Below are 17,838 nucleotides of genomic sequence, written 5' to 3'. Positions count from 1 at the left end.
GCTTGTTTCCAAGCATGTTGTTAAATTTTCAGGAAATATTGTAAACCCATGACAACTTGGTAGCTCAAAATGGGGTGTGGCATGAGTATTTACTGAGACAAGTGCTACAAACCAGAGCTGGTTATTAAACGTTGACCACAACACCACTGCTGTCACATCATCCTGTTTTGTCTTTCTGCTTGTTTCCAGAACACGGAACACTCTGAAATTTTCTCTCTTTATTAACCAATTTCTGGTGTCTGTCATATCAGTAGAATATCACCAGCACCTGGAACAGGGCCTGGCATATAATAGCAGTAAATAAATACTTGTCCAGGGAATAAATTCATTTCAGTCAATGGAGAGGTAACAGCTTATTCAAGAAGTCATGTTGAGATAATTGACTCCATTTGGTGGAAAGAATGGAAGTTCTACAGCTCTGTCTTATATCATGTATGACAATAAATTATAGATAGATGAAGAGATTTTAAAGCTTATAAATGTATTAGAAGAAAATACAACTGCTTTATCATTTGAGTTTGAAAGGCCTTTTAAAGGAAGACAGGAAATCCAGAAGCCACAACAGGAGAGATATACAAAGCTTATTATACAACAATGTAAAATTCCATGTGATAAAACATCATAAACAAAATCAAACCATCAAGTGATAAGCTGGGGAAAAATTGGTAACAGTTATAAGAAAATAATATTGCCATCCAGTCTATATAAAGAGCTCCTATAAGTCATAACTAAAAGATACTCCAAGAGGCAAATGGTACAAGTGGATGATTAACAGAAGTTAATGGAAAGCCTGTTAAAGTTAAAAAAGGTTTTGCCATCACTTGTAGTCTTGGAGATACAATGTAATAATACAAAAAGTGAAACCATTTTTCACTTACAAAGTTGGCAAAGATTTTAAATTGATAATATCTAGTGTTAAGCAAGTTAAATGCTGGGAAGAAATCCACTCTAGGCTTTTGGTGGCAATATAAGAGTAGCCTTTGGAGAAAGTGGTTTGGCAGAATTATTTTTTTTATCTCTTTAATGCATATACCTGTCAGCCCAACAGTTACACTTCTGGGTGTTCTATAGATAACCGGTATGCATAGGGCACTCATAAAAATGTTTATTGTAGCATTGTAAGAATGAAAAGAGGAATGAAAGTAAATGCCCATTCATGGAGAAATGAGCACATAATTAATATATGTATATCCACATGAAATGTGATATAGGAATTTTTAAATGATGTGTCTATATATTTTGATGTGTATGTAAATGCTTAGAACAGTGATTCTCAAACAGGCAGTTTGCCCATCCCTTGGGAGACATTCGGCAACGTCTGGTGACATTTTTGGTTATTACAACTGAGATGAGGGAGGATGCTTACTGATGTCCAATGAGTAGAAGCCACAGATGCTGATAAACGTCCTGCAATGTGCAGGACAGCCCCTTACAACAAAGAATTATCCTGCCCAGCAGCTCGCTAGTGCCAAGATTGAGAAAAGCTGACATGGAGAGATCTGGTAAGATACAGGTCAGTCCATGCCATGGTTAGGTGTCAGGGAAGGACATGCTTTGAGGAGAGAGAAAAACTGGGACTTTCAGATTTTTTTTAACTATATATACTTTTGTTTTTAATGAGAATCTGTCACTTCAATTTAAAATTAAATTGTCAGGCAGGAAGACAAGGCAAGTATATATAAAGGAAGAAGAGATGCAAGGAGGATCCAACTTAATGTGTCTGTCTGGTGTTTGAAGGATGGGAAAGTAAGAAAGCTGGCTTAAGTGGCCCAGAGTTTTGGTAGGAATTAGTAAGAGATTATAATAAAGTGGAAGCTTGGAGCCAGATGTCATAATGCCAGTAAGAATTTGGACACAGTCAGTTAAGAAGGGACCATTTTAGACTCCTGAGCAAGTGTGCACTGTGATTTTATTAGCTTTTCTTAGTAGTTTATGAGCACTACATAGAAGAGGAGAAGAAATAAAGTCAGCGAGACAAATCAGGTAGTTAACCTAGTCGTGTGGTAGGTATGGCCTGGACGAAAGGGAGAGCCGTGACTTGGAGTGGACAGGATAAATATGGGGAATATTTCAAAGGAAGGTTCTTGGAGACTAATTTTTTTGTCACTTCATTTGTGAATGAAGCTTATGATTTCTGAATATAAGCAATGAAGGAGTAGAAAGAACACTAAGTCAGAAGACTAGATCCTGCTCACTTGTTTTATAAATAGAATTTATTTGACCTTTATAAGCTTAACTTTTCCCATCTGAAAAACGAGGGTCGTAACTTTTCTTCATAGACTTATAATCAGAATGCAGTGTGAGGAATTTACAAAGCCTTCCACTTCCTGCATTGGAAAAATCAACCACCAGGTGGCAGTATGTGTCTTGGTCATATATTGGTCATGTGTATTGGGTGCCAGAGTTTCTTGAGATTTCAAAGGGTCCTTCCTCTGCGTTTGCATCTAGGAAATGTTCACCTTGTTTTTTTTTCCCCAATGCCTTTAGTGTAATAGAAGTGCATTTCTGATATTAGGCACTAAATGGAAAAAAACAGAGTGAGTTATTCCAAAATTAATAGCATTTCAGAGTTGGACGAAACCTTAGCTATAAGTTGAGCCCAGGAGTTGGCAAGGCAGGAAGACAAGGCAAGTATATTGGACCTTGGACCAAACCAGACTTGTTATTTTTATGACCCAGGAGCTAAGAATATTTTTACATTTTCAAATGGCTACATTTTAATAGGTTATATAAGTAACTACATAATATTTTCCATTTTGTCTGTAAATATTTGCTTTCTGGCTCAGAAGGAATTAATGATTGGCCTACAGTCCCCTAGAAAGCTAGTAGCTTGCCAAAAGTAGAATTGAAGCTCTTATCGCCTAGCCCAGCACTGTCTTAATATAAAAAATACCTTTGTCTTTCTTCCTTGATTCTTAGCTAACACATTCTAACCCAAGTTCCATTGTAACGTCACACATTTATGAGAATTGTACTTTGTAACTCACCCTGGATCTTGTCCTCAAGTCAAAAGTTTTTTCTAGACAGACACATGGTTCTGGGACCTCAAACCAATCTAGTGTTACAAGCTTTTGCAGGTAGGTGCTGGGTATTTATTTCATCTGAAGGAATCATACCTATTACTGATTTTTTTTAATTGTAATGCTTCTATAGAAATTTATTCCAGATTTTTAGTTCTCTTCACTCATTTCTCTTGTTTTTTTCCCTTTCACATAGGAATGAACAAAAAATATACACGTTATTATTACTATACAAAGGTTTACGTACAGAAGGCAAATTTCCGTTCATGCATCTGCACACGTTTGTGAGTGCTGCAGTATGAGCATTCTGCTCAGTTCTTATGTAATATGTGAATGTGAATGAGACACTCACTTCAACTTAAAGTAAAATGGTGCCTCCCCCAACTGTCTTTCTCAAGATAGTCTCAGCTTTTTTGTACAATTAACTTTTTGTTTGAACTTTTATGTACAGAGTGAGCAGAACAGACCACCTGTGCTCTCACAGGCAGCTTTTTTTGGGTAAAGTGTAACATACCAGACAGCAATCATTTGTGATCAGACCAAAGGTCAGAAACTTCAAAGTGTAAGAAATCAGCTCATATCCTCCATTTAAATGTTGTGATTTGGAGGGTTAGCTGAAGAGAAAAGTACCTGTATGTACCTCAGGTATCTTAGAGCAGTAACTGTTCCCATAGTGCTCTTCTCCAGTGGACCTACCTGCTCATATAGAGACAGACACTCTATAAGTATGATGTGGGTACTGTTTGTTTGTTTGTTTGTTTGTTTGTTTTAAATTAAAATGAGGTAGTTTAAAAAAGCTAGAAAGCTATTGAAAAACACAAATATCTGAAATGTAAATGTTCACATACAATCAGGCCAATTGATGTATGGTCATGTAGAACTAAATTAATTTTAATCAGTGATTTCAGAGAAAATTACCAATATTTTAAAGTAAGAATTTTAATTCAATTGATTATGTGGTTTCAGGTAATTTCTTCCACAGAGTAGTTTTGGGCCTTTTTTATTACTGTCAGGATAGATACAGAGCTCTCCTTACATGATCGGTGATCCATAAAGGCCAGCTATTTGTCTAATACAGTGAATGAATACTTCCACAATATTTGTTGAAAACGCTTGTGTCATATGAATTAGTTTTTATTATAGTACATACAGTAGGCTGAACATAATTATGGACCCAAGTGTGGACACACAGACCCTGAGGATAGAGAAAACAAATAACTGCTTTTATGTTTTCAGTTCATAGCACCAGACCACTGGATTCATTTGTCCTGTTTGTCATAAAATTTGTCAAATATTTCAAATCAGTTTGGAAATCATTCAAAAAGAGTATTTGTTTTAACAAATAAGTTATGAAAATCAGTATCAGGATTGGCTTATTTTAAAAATTGGATTACTTAGGATTCATTTAAATGTTTAATGTTCCCAACTTTAAAAGTGTTAATCTCTAGTTTTCTTTTTATTGGGTCTTTTATCCAAAATATACACAGACTTCCTTGGTATTTTCTTTGATAATTGGGTCATACCTGTAATCAGCTTCTGTTTGTCTCCCTGGAAATCACTCCTTAAAAACTCAGTGATTCCTAAAGCCTGCAAAATTGATGACCAGCTGTCCCATTTGAAATGGCAGTGAGAAGATCCTTGTCTGTGCCTTCTCTGAAAGGAAGTTGTGGTTATGACCTGCAAAGTCAGTCATGTTTAAGCAAAATGTCAGTAAGTTATCAGGCACATGTGACATTGTTCTTTGCCAGTGTCTGTATTCTGTGCCCTGTTCCACCCCAAAGGTTTGCTTTTTTGAGAGTTCTTTGACTTCAATTAAGATTTTGATGTGGTATTATATCTATAGGACTTGCAGTGAAAATGAAACCGCACATTCTAGAAGTATTCCTAATCAATGCTGTTTCTTTCCAAACCCCTCTTTGTCTAAAGGGAACGTGTTGAGAATACCAGTCGCCCAGGAGAAATGCAGGTGACCATTCAAAACCTAATGCCAGCCACTGTGTACATCTTTAGAGTTATGGCTCAAAATAAACATGGCTCTGGAGAAAGTTCAGCTCCACTCCGAGTAGAAACACAGCCTGAGGGTGAGTCTTCCACCTGTCTGTTGGCCATACCTGTAGGTAGACTTATAGCAAGGTCTGTCTTCTGTGTAGCCTTGCGTACTATAGCAAGTGCGGAAAGTACCAGTTCCTTGCCATCAAGGACTTGTGAATTAGGGCAGATAAAATTAATTCCCATCAAACAGTAGCAGATGGTGTAAGGCAATATGATTCTGCCGATACACAGTCCAGTTTTATTGATCCCGTAAGACCTACCTCAGATGTCTTCTAGCGTCTTTCCTCTGATCCTTTCTATCTAATATTGTACCTCTATTATTCTAAGGAAAGTAGGCAGCACAATCTTTTGGTCAAGGAGTTTGATTAGAAGAAAGAGGTGAAATAAGAATGTAGGTGGAAGGGGAACCTGATTCTCTTGAGGGTATTTGAGGGATGGAAAGCGACTATAACATGTTTTGGCAAAAGACAAGTTAGCAGAAAGAGACTTACACTTCATTTGGAGGTGTTCAGCCTGTGGCGGGCGAAGGTGTAAGTGTTGGAGTCAGTCCTCAGAAAATATTTCACATGTTTAGCTGAACAAACCATCTGAAAATGTTTTCCATTTATTATGCCACTGTGCAGGTTAAATGGAAGAATTTCTTAGTGCCTTTTAAGGATAATATTTGCTTATGTTTATCCAGTGAATATATTGAAAGTGATTTCAAGGGAATTGGGGGACTGTTTTGTTTTCCTTTTCCTTTGATAAGTGAGAGGAAAGTTTTCCGTAGCAGGAGAAGTGTGACAAATCCCACCTGTCAGGCTGCACAAAAGGATGCTCTTAACATTAAATGAATAACATGATTTATGGCTAAATAAAGAAACAACTGTCAGAATAACCACATTTAGGTTTCTCTACTTTGGTAGCAAAACTGTCAAACTGTGGTGCTGTTATTTAAGAAATCCAATTTGTTTTACATTTTGCTAGTTTTTTCCCCTTCTCCTAAAATCTAATGGATTCTGTTGCAGAAACACTAGCACCAGAGAAATTGTTTTCAAATATAGACTGTCTACCAAAGTGTAGGTGTAGGCAACTTCCAGAATTTGTGTATGAATTGGAACTGGAACCTATCAGACAAAAAGAATATAGTAAAAAGGTATGGGAACTGTTGTAGGAGGTAGAGCTGGACAATCAGGGGACTAACCATCCCACAGAGGGTGTTGTAATAATCTCCTAACTGGTCTCCTTGAGTCCAGGTGTTAGAATCAGAAAGTGTGCAACTCCTGGCCCCACTGCTCACTAACTTTCCCATCATTTAAGAACGATTCTTAATCTCAACCTCATGTGTAAATAGGGATGACAGTAGTATCCCTCTCATGTGAGTTAGTACAAGGATTAAATAAGACATAATTGAAATTTATGTAAAGCGTAAAGCACTTTAAGCCGGACTGATTATAAGCATTCAGGAAATGGTAGCTATTTTTAAAATCATTATTCTTTTATCTAGTCTTATTCCCATACTGTTTTTCTTCCATGCATGTGTTCACATGTCCTTTCTAAATACAGATCTGATCATGTCATGTCATGTTCCTGCTCATAATTTTTCAGTAATTACCTAACACCTACAAGAGATAATTCAGACTCCACAGCAGCACATTAGAAGCTCTTTGGCTCGTGTCCTCCTTTTAAACATTCTCCCTCCCACATTTATTCAGTATTCAGCCTGAACCACATTACACTGTCTTCTCACGTATCATCCCCATTGACTGGAATAATTTTCCCCTTGGTGTCTGAGAAAGCTGTTCCTTCTTGCTTCCCAGAAGTCTTCCCCAGTCCTTCCCTTGCCTCCCCACCCCCTCCCAAAGCAAAGTGTGTATTCTCTTTATGTTTTTGTTACAATCACGAAATCTGTTAGCACTTGTGACATTATTTGTAACACTTATATGTCTGACTTCCCTCTAGACTGGGAATTCTTTGCGGGCAGGCACCCTGTCCATCATCATTTCCCCAGTTCCTGGTAAAAAAAAAGGCGCTCTCTCTTTTTTTTTTCTTATTAAGTTTTTTACTTTAATCCCAGTATAACTAACATACTTATATTAGTTTCAGGTGTACAATACAGTGATGCAGCAGTTCTGTACATTACTCAGTACTCATCATGATAAGTGTGCTCTTAATCTCCAGAAGGCTCTCTTTTTGTGATGGCTGTTTTTGTGTGCTACTGAAGAATTAGGACTTTATAAACCACAGGAAAAATTCTGCAATGTTTATTTTTTTCATTGAATACATTTGAGATACCTCACAGATCATTTTTGGTTATAATTTGAGTCATAAACAGGGCAATGCATTTAATTATATATTATCCTAAAGCCACTTCCATCAAAACGTTTTCTCAGTTTTTATTGTTTTTAAAAACATGGCCAAAATGACATTACTGCTGAGAATGGTTATTGAGGAGTATATTAAATATCACTCATATCTCACTGTCTCAAAATTTTCCTTCTAGTTCAGCTTCCTGGCCCAGCACCTAACATCCGAGCACATGCAGCTTCACCTACGTCCATCACTGTCACCTGGGAAACACCTCTGTCTGGCAATGGGGAAATTCAGAATTACAAATTGTACTACATGGAAAAAGGGACTGATAAAGAACAGGTATAAGATGAAGCCATTTTTTCATCCATTGATTGGAATAGTGGAGTTGAAATATATTTCCGAAACTCAATACTTGCTTGTCTAGAAATCTGAGAATAAAAAAGATGTATATAGGAAATGAAAAGTCAGCAGACTCTATTTCTTTGTACCAAGTTTTATTCTGTATTTTTTATCAGCAAGGGTCACTAAACAACAAGCAGTATTTCCCAGTAAATTGCCAGTGTTTATGATTATTCCACTTTGTTAGGTAGCATTCTGTAAAAGAGATAAAAATCTGTATTGTATCAAATATAGAATTTGTATAGCGCATTATTTCACAGCATGTCTTTTGGCTTGAGTTGTATCCATGGAAATTGTTTTATTTTATTCAAGGATGTTGACGTTTCAAGTCACTCCCATACTGTTAATGGGTTGAAAAAATACACAGAGTATAGTTTCCGAGTGGTGGCTTACAACAAACATGGTCCTGGAGTCTCCACACAAGATGTTGCTGTTCGAACGTTGTCAGATGGTGAGTCTTTCTTCCTTTGGAACACGTGCCGTGCTTGGGGGCCCTGGTGGCCTAGTAGCAAGGTCATGGGCTTTGATGACAAGAAGATTCAGTTCAAACCCAGTTCTACCCCTTTTCTGGACTTCAGTCACTTAACATGTCTAAGCATGCTTCCTTACGTGTGAAATGTAGATAATACCAACTTCATTGGTTTGCTGTAAAGATTTACTGAGAGTACAGAACATGTAGTGCCTGGTACTAAATAGTTTCTCGTGTTTTTATTTTTGTGTAAGTAAATGGTGTTGCTTGTTCGTAACAAAGACCATTCCAGGACCGATGGAAGGCTGGCTTCCTTGACTTAGCAATCATATTTGTGTTCTGAATGGCTCTTTTTAATTCTGAGTATTTTGTGACAGTTTCATTTCTGTCTGCATTTTGAAGCTAACTTATATTCGTATAACCATGATCTGGAGCAGTATTTTTCAAACTACAGCCTGCCAAGGGCATTGAGTAGGTTAAGACCAGCATTTTTAAAAAAATATTTTTATAATAGAACAGAAGATAATGGCATTTATTACAATTAATAAGTATATGATGTATTGTTTTCTGAAAGCAATATTTTTTAAGAATCTGGGCCAGTTTGTTTGTTTATAGAATTTTCCTTAGTTTGGATGTGTCTAACAGGAAAATTCTACCAAAAAAAAACAAACAAACAAACAAAAAAAACTAAACTGGCCTGAATTATTTTTGTTTATTTATTTAATTAAAAAAAATTTTTTTTTAAGTTTATTTATTTTTGAGACAGAGAGAGACAGAACATGAGCAGAAGAGGGTAGAGAGAGAGAGGGAGACACAGAATCCTAGGCAGGCTCCAGGCTCTGAGCTGTCAACGCAGAGCCGAATACAGGGCTCGAACTCACAAGCTGTGAGATCATGAGATCATGACCTGAGCTGCAATCGGATGCCCAAGCAACTGAGCCACCCAGGCACCCCTGGCCTGAATTCTTAAAAAATATGAGTCTCATGAAAGAAAAGGTGGGGGAGGACAATTAAAAAAAGTATACAGACTATTCAGAGGAAAAAATGGGGAGTATCATGGGGCACCTGGGTGGCTCAGTCAGTTGAGTGTCTGACTTCAGCTCAGGTCTTCATCTCCCAGTTTGTGAGTTTGAGCCCCGCGTCCGGCTCTGTGCTGATAGCTCAGAACCTGGAGCCTGCTTTGGATTCTGTGTCTCCCTCTCTTTCTCTGCTCCTCCCCCACTTTCTTTCTGTCTCTTTCTCTCTCTGTCTCTCTCTCTCTCTGTCTCTCCAAAAATAAATAGATGTTAAAAATGGGTGAGGGGGGTGCCTGGGTGGCTCAGTCAGTTAAGCGTACAACTTCGGCTCAGGTCATGATCTCACGGTTTGTGAGTTCAAGCCCCTTGTAGGGCCCGTGCTGACAGCTCAGAGCCTGGAGCCTGCTTCGGATTTGTGTCTTCCTCTCTCTCTCTGCCCCTCCCCTGCTCATGCTCTGTCTTTCTGTCTCTCAATAATAAATAAATAAGTGTTAAAAAAATTTTTTTTAAATGGGGAATATCCTACTATAATCTAGGTTAAAGAAGAATAAAGACATGAAATAAAAAATGTGTATTATCTTCAACTGGCTTCCAGATCTGGGAGTAAAATTAGCTATAAAGGGGGGTGTCGGGATGGCTCAGTTGGTTAAGCATCTGACTTCGGCTCAGGTCATGATCTCACGGTTTGTGAGTTTGAGCCCCACATTAGGCTTCTGTGCTGACATCTTAGAGCCTGGAGCCTGCTGTGTGTCTCCCTCTCTCTCTGCCCCTCCCCTGCTCACACTCTGTCTCTCTCAAAAATAAACATTAAAAAAATTAGCTATAAAGAATAATATTGGTACAATTAGTTAATGTTAGGTAGGCAATTTTAAATATTAGGTATGTTACATAATTTTTTTAATTTATTTTTTTAATATTTAAAAAATTTTTAATTACAGTGTAGTTAACATACAGTGTTGTATTAGTTTGGGGTGTACAATATAGTGATTCAGTGATTCCATACACATTGCTCAACACTCATCATGATAAGTGTACCCTTAATCTCCTTCACCTATTTCACCTATTCCCACACTCAACTCCCCTCTGGCAACCGGAAGTTTGTTCTCTGTAGTTAAGAGTCTAGGTTTTTTGTTGTTATTGTTTTGGGGATTTTTTTTTTTTTTGGTTTGTCTCTTGTTTTCTTCATTTGTTTGGTTTCTTAAATTCCACACATGAGTGAAATCCTATGGTATTTGTCTTTCTCTGACTGACTGACTTCGCTTAGCATTATACTCTCTAGCTCCATCCATGTTGTTGCAAATGACAAGACTTCTTTCTTTTTCATAGCTGAGTAATATTCCATTTTGTGGGTGGGTGGTTGTGTGTACATACTGCATCTTTATCCATTCATCTATATATGAACACTTGGTATGCTTCCATTGTTTTGCTATTGCAAATAATGCTGCAATAAACATAGGGGTACGTTTATCTTTTTGAATTAGTGTTTTTGTATTCTTTGGGTAAATATCCGGTAGTGAAGTTACTGGGTCATACGGTAATTCTATTTTTAACTTTTTGAGGAACCTCCATACTGTTTTCCAGAATGGCAGCACCAGTTTGCATTTCCATCAGCATCGCAAGAGGGTTCCTTTTCTCCACATCTTGCCTACGCTTGTTGTTGTGGTTTTGATTTCAGCCATTCTGACAGGTGTGAGGTGATATCTCATTGTGGTTTTGATTTGCATTTCCCTGATGATGAGTGATGTTGAACATCTATTCATGTATCTGCTGGCCATCTGTATGTCTTTTTTGGAGAAATGTCTGTTCATATCTCCTGCCCATTTCTTAATTGGGTTATTTGGTTTTTTGGTTTTGAGTTATATAAATTCCTTATGTATTTTGAATACTAACCCTTTATCAGATATGTCACTTGCAAATATCTTTTCCCATTCAGTAAATTGTTTTTTAGTTTTGTTGATTATTTCCTTTGCTGTGCAGAAGTTTTCATTTTGAAGTAGTCCAATAGTTTATTTTGCTTTTGTTTTCCTTGCCTCAGGAGACAACATTTTTTCTAGAAAAATGTTGCTGTGCCTGATACTAGAGATTACTGCCTATGTTCTCTTCTAGGATTTTTATGGTTTCAGGTCTCACCTTTAGGTCTTTCAGCCATTTTGAGCTTTTTTTTGTGTATGGTGTAAGAAAATGGTCCACTTTCATTCTTTTGCATGTGGCTGTCCAGTTTTCCCAGCAACATTTGTTGAAAAGGCTGTCTTTTTCCCATTGAGTATTTTTGCCTCCTTTGTTGAAGATTAATTGACCAAATAATTGTTGGTTTCGTTTTGGGATCTCTGTTCTGTAGATCTGTGTGTCTGTTTCTGTGCCAATATGATACTGTTTTGATTACTGCAGGTTTGTAGGTTAATTTGAAATCTGGGATTGGATACTTTGGTTTTTCAGGATTGCTTTGGCTATTCAGAGTCTTTTGTGTTCTACACCAATTTTAGGATTATTTATTCTAGTTTTGTGAAAAATGCTGTCTGTATTTTGATAGGGATTGCATTAAATTTGTAGGTTGCTTTGGGTAGGATAGACATTTTAACAATATTTATTGTTCAATCCATGAACACAGAATATCTTTCCATTTGTTTGTGTTGTCTTCAATTTCTGTCATCCATGTTTTGTAGTTTTCAGAGTACAGGTCTTTCACCTCCTTGGTTAAGTTTATTCCTAGGTATTTTATTGTTTTTGGTGCAGTTGTAGTTGGGATTGTTTTCTTAATTTATCTTGCAGCTTTATTACTAGCATATAGAAATGCAACTGATGTCTAGATAATATTTTTGGGTTAAGATGAAATGTTCTGAATGTGATTGTTTTATTATAGTTTTGTTGGAGAACATCCTTGTTCTTAGGAGGTACGTACTATATAGTATTTAGGAGCGAAGTATGATGATGACTGCAGCTGTTCCTCAGATGGTTCAGAAACAGTACGTAGATATATAAATATGCAAGTATAAATATAATGAGAGAAATAAAGCAGATGTGCCAGAACATTAACAATTTGTGAATCCAAGAAAAGAATATGTAGAAATCAATATCTTATTCTTGCCGCTCTTTTCTGTGTGCTTGGCATTTTTTCAGGATAAAAAGTTGGGAAATATAAATACAAATTATAGTTTGGTTAGCCAACTACATAAGCCATTTGGTCAGGACTTTTGAGAAAAATTGAGAGAAAAAATGTTTAATGTAGGCTTTTAAACTTACACATGAACCAGTTTCAATGCACTCATTGGAATGCTGACTACAGTGCCTGTCATGGGAACTGAATGTGTCTGAGCATGGTGGTTAAGGGCAGCACTGTGGATTAAGACCATTCTTTCCCTACATTAGCGAAACAAGTAACTCGGTCAGGTTCACTGCCCTGAACCTCATCTATAGCTTTCTCATCTATACCATGGGAATGATTATAGAAACTCCTTTGTGGGATTGTTGTAAGGATTAACTACCTGCCATGTAGGAACAGGCAGCAAATCTTAGTCATGATGATGAAGAAGATGAAGACACCAGCAACAGCTATGTTGGCTGCCTCTGCAACTAAGTCAGGGGTTCTTAGCCAGGAGATGATTGGAACCATTCATAGACTTTTTTCAAAATGCACTGGAGTCCTACTCGAGGCCTTCTCTGCCTAAATCTCTGGGTTGAGGCCTGATGTACTGTGTTTAGCACAGAATACAACATTGAGCAAGAAATAGTGTCTGTCCTCCAGAAGCATATAGAGCAGTGGGCACTGAGTCATATATCTGGTCACCAAATGTCAGAGAAAGGGAGACAGAAGTTTCCGTGGATGCGTTAGGAGAAAATGAGTTAAAGTCAGCATTTTGTGAGTGAAGAGGAAATTAATCAGGTTTACTTAAATTCTTTTTGCCTGCTGTAGTTTCTACAAAGGGATGCTGGAAGGTGTGTGGATCATAAAATTTGAGAATGCCCTGCCTTGTGTTCTCATACATGAGAAATTAAAGTTATGCAGCTATTTGTTTAACCAGCAGTCCCAAACTTGTCACATCAAAATGAGTGTTCCCTGCAATAGAATTTGTCTTGGGAAAACAGATGGCCCCTTTACTGAAGCTGTCATTGTATATCTCTCTTTACTCTACTTGGGAATTGGCTTCAAAACCAGTTTAGGAACCCCACAAGAATGCAGAGCTCACTGATTTATGCACCTCATATTTGGGGCTCATAACAACATTACCCAGTACATTTACTCGCCATATTCGTTAGACTTGTTTCCAGAAAATTTGTAGGTCTTCCCCTAGGTAAAGATATGCTATCACCAAGAATATTCAGAATGATATGTTGAAGGTTCAGAATGTATATATGGGGTCTAAAAAAGTTTAGAGTCAATGTCATTTCCTTGAAATGACTCCCCAAAGGTGCAACCTAACTTGGATATGGGGGCCTTTATATGAATGTGTCCCTTTTTTTTTAAGTCAGTCAAATATGGCCACACCTTATCCACATACTTCTATCAACATGAGGGCATTGGCAGCTAGGTTTAGATCTGCAAGTTGTATAATCAGTGTTTGAGATGCACATTTGTATAAAGTCTGGCCAGGAATGTCACATGATGGGTAAAAAAAAAAAAAAAAAAATTTTTTTTTTTTCTTTTTCTGCCTGTCCAGTTCCCAGTGCTGCTCCTCAGAATCTGTCCTTAGAAGTAAGAAATTCAAAGGTAAACTTTATGTTGCTATTCATTTTTACTAGCATACTGTTAAGTCTCGGGAGGGCTTATAGACAGGGAGAGTCTGTGTCAAAAGACTTGTCATCAAGCAGAGAAATAAGGTGTCATAGATATTCCACCTGCCAGTAAAACTGAATTCGGAAACCGACTCCAGGATTTTCTGTTTAACTTTACTGCCTTTCTCTCATGCCAAAATTACTATAGTCTTTTCTGCAGATGTATCGCAGTTATGCAAATCATGACATTATAAATCTCAGCAGTTCAGAACATTGGTGATAAGGTAGAAAGAAGTAAGTTTATGATACCATAACCCCTCAGTTCCATGCGTTGAGCTCAGTGCAAAGCCGAAGGTGGACATCTGTCAGAGCGTTGCATGTGCTCAGACTCCCTCATAGTCAAGTCCCTGTTCACTGAAGACCACGTGTGCCTCTCAAAGGCCCAGAGCCCTTCTGGGCTCACTGACACCTGAGACACTCAGTCCTTTCAAAAAGTACCATAGGACCCCTTTTCCTTTCGTCAAAAACCACTATTAGTTAACAGTTCCCTTCTTGAAGAGTTTTTGGCAGAAATTGCCCAACTTCAGCTGTTCCACAGTGGAGATAGAAGAGAGCACCTTACACCTAAACCATAGTTTACTTTCTAATCCATGTGCCTCTGACCTTATATTTTCCTTATGAAAACTTTTCTGAGACTTTTGCCTAATGTATAAGGGCCCAGAACATACTACCTGCAACTGGAATCTCCCCATTCGATCATTAAAGATTTTAAAATTGAAAAGTAATTTTGAGTGATCCTTAAGCAAAACTCCGAGCACCCTGCTGCCTTTAAAATGTCAGTGCATTCAGGATAATAATATACAAAACAGGACCAAGCTTTTGATAGATTTGGTCGTTTCCCAATATTCTTGTCTTCCCCAGAGTATTGTGATTCACTGGCAGCCACCTCCTCCAGCCACACAGAATGGTCAGATTACTGGCTACAAGATTCGCTACCGAAAGGCCTCCCGAAAGAGTGACGTCACGGAGACCTTGGTGCCTGGGACACAGCTCTCTCAGCTGATTGAAGGTAAGCTGCCCCGCACGTGGGCAGAAGTTAGGAGACAGCGTCTTTCTCAGGAGTTGAATTATGTTAGTCTAATGACCACTCTGAGCTGGTGACTTAATGTGAAAACAGTGCAAGAGAATTAATTCAGTCTACTTCTGACCTGATAATCAAGTTAGTGGAAAATAGTGTTAAGTGTTCTGTTATCTGAGTCTTGAGATTGTGTTTGAGTTTCATTTCTTCACTTGGGGTTTTCTGTAGTCTCCACATTTTCTTTTTTGAATATATAGATACAGATCTTCCTTGACTTACAGTGGGGTTATGTCCCAATAAACCCATCAAAATTTGAAAATATCCTAACTCGAAAATGCATTTAATACACCTAACCTAGCAAACCTCATAGCTTAGCCTAGCATGCCCAGAACACTTACATCAGCCTACAGTTGGGCCAAACCATCTGACGCAAAAACCATTCTATAACAAATTGTTGGATATCTCATGTGCTTTATTGAATACTGTACTTAGAGTGAAAAACAGAATTTTGTAAGTGTATCAGTTGTTTACCTTCGTGATACAAGGTTGACTGGGTGCTGCCACTGACCCCACCCAGCATCACAAGAGAAGACTGTGCTTCATATCACCAGCCTGGGAAAAGATCACAATTTAGAATTCAAAGTACAGTTTCTACTGCATGTGTATCACTTTTATATCATTACAAAGTCAAAAAATAGTAAGTCGAACCATCCTAAGTCTTCATTTTTTTGTAATCTCAAAAGAAGGTAAAACAAAGCTGTCTAGGCCAAGAATCTGCTCAGTCTAGCTGTTAGCAGAGGTCTACATAACACGGACACCACTCATGTATATGTGGCCCGAAGCAACGTTTGTGAATAGCTATAGCAGTGTAGCAATCATTCTACTACTTGCTACATGATAAGTTTTAGAAAGTTCTGTCAGGGATAGCTCCTTTTGGGCAGTTTTCCCTTTTTGTGCAGCAGAGCAGGTGGCATAGTTGGTAAAAATGGACCCTCTTGCATCTCTAATATGGATTCCCTCTACAGATGACAGAATGCCGCCCCCCGCCCCCACTTCTTTCCTCAGGTAGGGGAGTAGAGTGGGCTCGGCAAGGACCAGTTGGCTTTGCAGGAGAAGCATGAGAAGAAACATGAAGTGCTTTTTGCTCTTTGGATATTGGGACTATGCTTACAAGGAACAGAGATAGATGCCCCTAAGAAGCCATTTTGGGGCTTCCCAGCAGAGCTGGTAGAAGAGAACTACAAGAATTGGAGATATTGTCACCATTATTTAAGCCCTGAGAATTAGTTTCATCTCCCTTGAGGAGCTCTCAATTTCCCTTACATTGCTTCCCTCCTGGGGAGAGAAGCGTGACATCAACCTCTTTGCTGTGCCCAAGGGGTCACATTCTTGGCAGAACCAAGATCTGGGGTCAGGAAGTGTAATGGTAGGAATCTCTAACAATTAATTGAGTCTCTGTAGTGGAAACTTTGCTCTGGTAATCCAGCACGCTTTTCTCCTTACTCCTCAGCTCACAGATGGGATTGACTTCTTTCAAAACAGGTGAATGTTTGTCTCTTAGGGTAGCTTTCAGTCTTTTAATTTATTCACGGGAACCCCACAGCTCTAAGCTTCAGCGTGTAAACACAGTTGAAGTAGTGTTGCTGAGACATCTCACAGAGGAGCATCTTCTATGTTCTTAAAAATCAGTTTCTGGGGCGCCTGGGTGGCTCAGTCAATTGAGCGTCCGACTTCAGCTCAGGTCATGATCCTGCAGTTCACAGGTTCAAGCCCCATGTCAGGCTCTGTGCTGACAACTCGGAGCCTGCAGCTTGCTTCAGCTTCTGTGTCTCTCCCTCTCTCTGTCCCTCCCCTTCTCGTGCTCTGTCTCTGTCTCTCTCTCAAAAATAAACGTTTAAAAAAATGAGAAAAAAAAACGTTTCTGATTTTATACCAAATACAGATAACATTTCCCATCTGTAAGGCCTTTATTTTGAATATTTAGTAGTAGATACTTACTGTGTACCAGGTACTGTTCCTGTTACTAATATAAAAACAGAGTGTAGTCCTGGACCATGAGGAGACTGTTCATTTTCTCAATGAAACATTTGACATGTAAGCCAAGTAATCACCTTCATGTTAAAAACAGCTTTTTCTTTCTTTTTTTTTTAATAATTTTTTTTTAACATTTATTTTTTACTGAGAGACAGACACAGAGCGTGAGCAGCGGAGGGTCAGAGAGAGAGGGAGACACAGAATCCAAAGCAGGCTCCAGGCTCTGAGCTGTCAGCACAGGGCCCGATGCGGAGCTCGAACTCACAAACTGAGATCATGACCTGAGCTGAAGTCGGTTGCTTAAACAACCAAGCCACCCAGGTGCCCCCAAAACAGCTTTTTCTTTATCGAGAAAATCCTTGGATTTTAAAATCATATATGGATTCATTTGTTTAATGGACTATACTGAACTTTTGTTCATATGTGCTGGCACTAGGTACACAATGGGGGGGGGCAAAAATGGACATCTTTGCTCTCCTGGCGCATTAACTTGAAGCTTGATAAGTATTAGCAATGTGGATTACCAGGATCCTGTACCGAAACACAAATATGACTAAGTGGTAGCCAGAAGGAATTGTTGTTTCTTCGTTTTATGCCACTTACAGCACTTAACACATTCTGCCATGTCTTTGTAAACATTAAGTGTGGGCCTTAGTTTTAGTCTGCATTATGTAGGTTACTTATGGGGAGAGGAACTCAGCCTCTTTACACTCATGTCTCCTGCTCACATGGGCGTGTGCACTGTCACTTGCTTACGTGCTCTCTTAC

At 38.4% G+C, this 17,838-nt stretch overlaps 1 protein-coding gene across 1 annotated transcript in view; it reads left to right on the top strand.

The window, feature by feature from the left end:
* NEO1 (neogenin 1) overlaps positions 1–17,838 on the top strand; it is a 193,858-nt gene that overhangs the window by 134,562 nt on the left and 41,458 nt on the right. Inside the window, exons 11-15 of the mRNA XM_032593504.1 lie at positions 4,947–5,101; positions 7,555–7,703; positions 8,076–8,214; positions 13,904–13,953; positions 14,880–15,027. Coding sequence (XP_032449395.1) covers positions 4,947–5,101; positions 7,555–7,703; positions 8,076–8,214; positions 13,904–13,953; positions 14,880–15,027 — 641 coding nt within the window. The remainder of the gene's footprint in view (positions 1–4,946; positions 5,102–7,554; positions 7,704–8,075; positions 8,215–13,903; positions 13,954–14,879; positions 15,028–17,838) is intronic.

This window comes from Lynx canadensis, chromosome B3 (genome assembly GCF_007474595.2).
Source record: "Lynx canadensis isolate LIC74 chromosome B3, mLynCan4.pri.v2, whole genome shotgun sequence".
In the NCBI taxonomy this organism is placed as follows: domain Eukaryota; kingdom Metazoa; phylum Chordata; class Mammalia; order Carnivora; family Felidae; genus Lynx; species Lynx canadensis.
The sequence above is the reverse complement of the archived record's forward strand: the minus strand, read 5'-3'. Positions and strand labels throughout refer to the sequence as shown.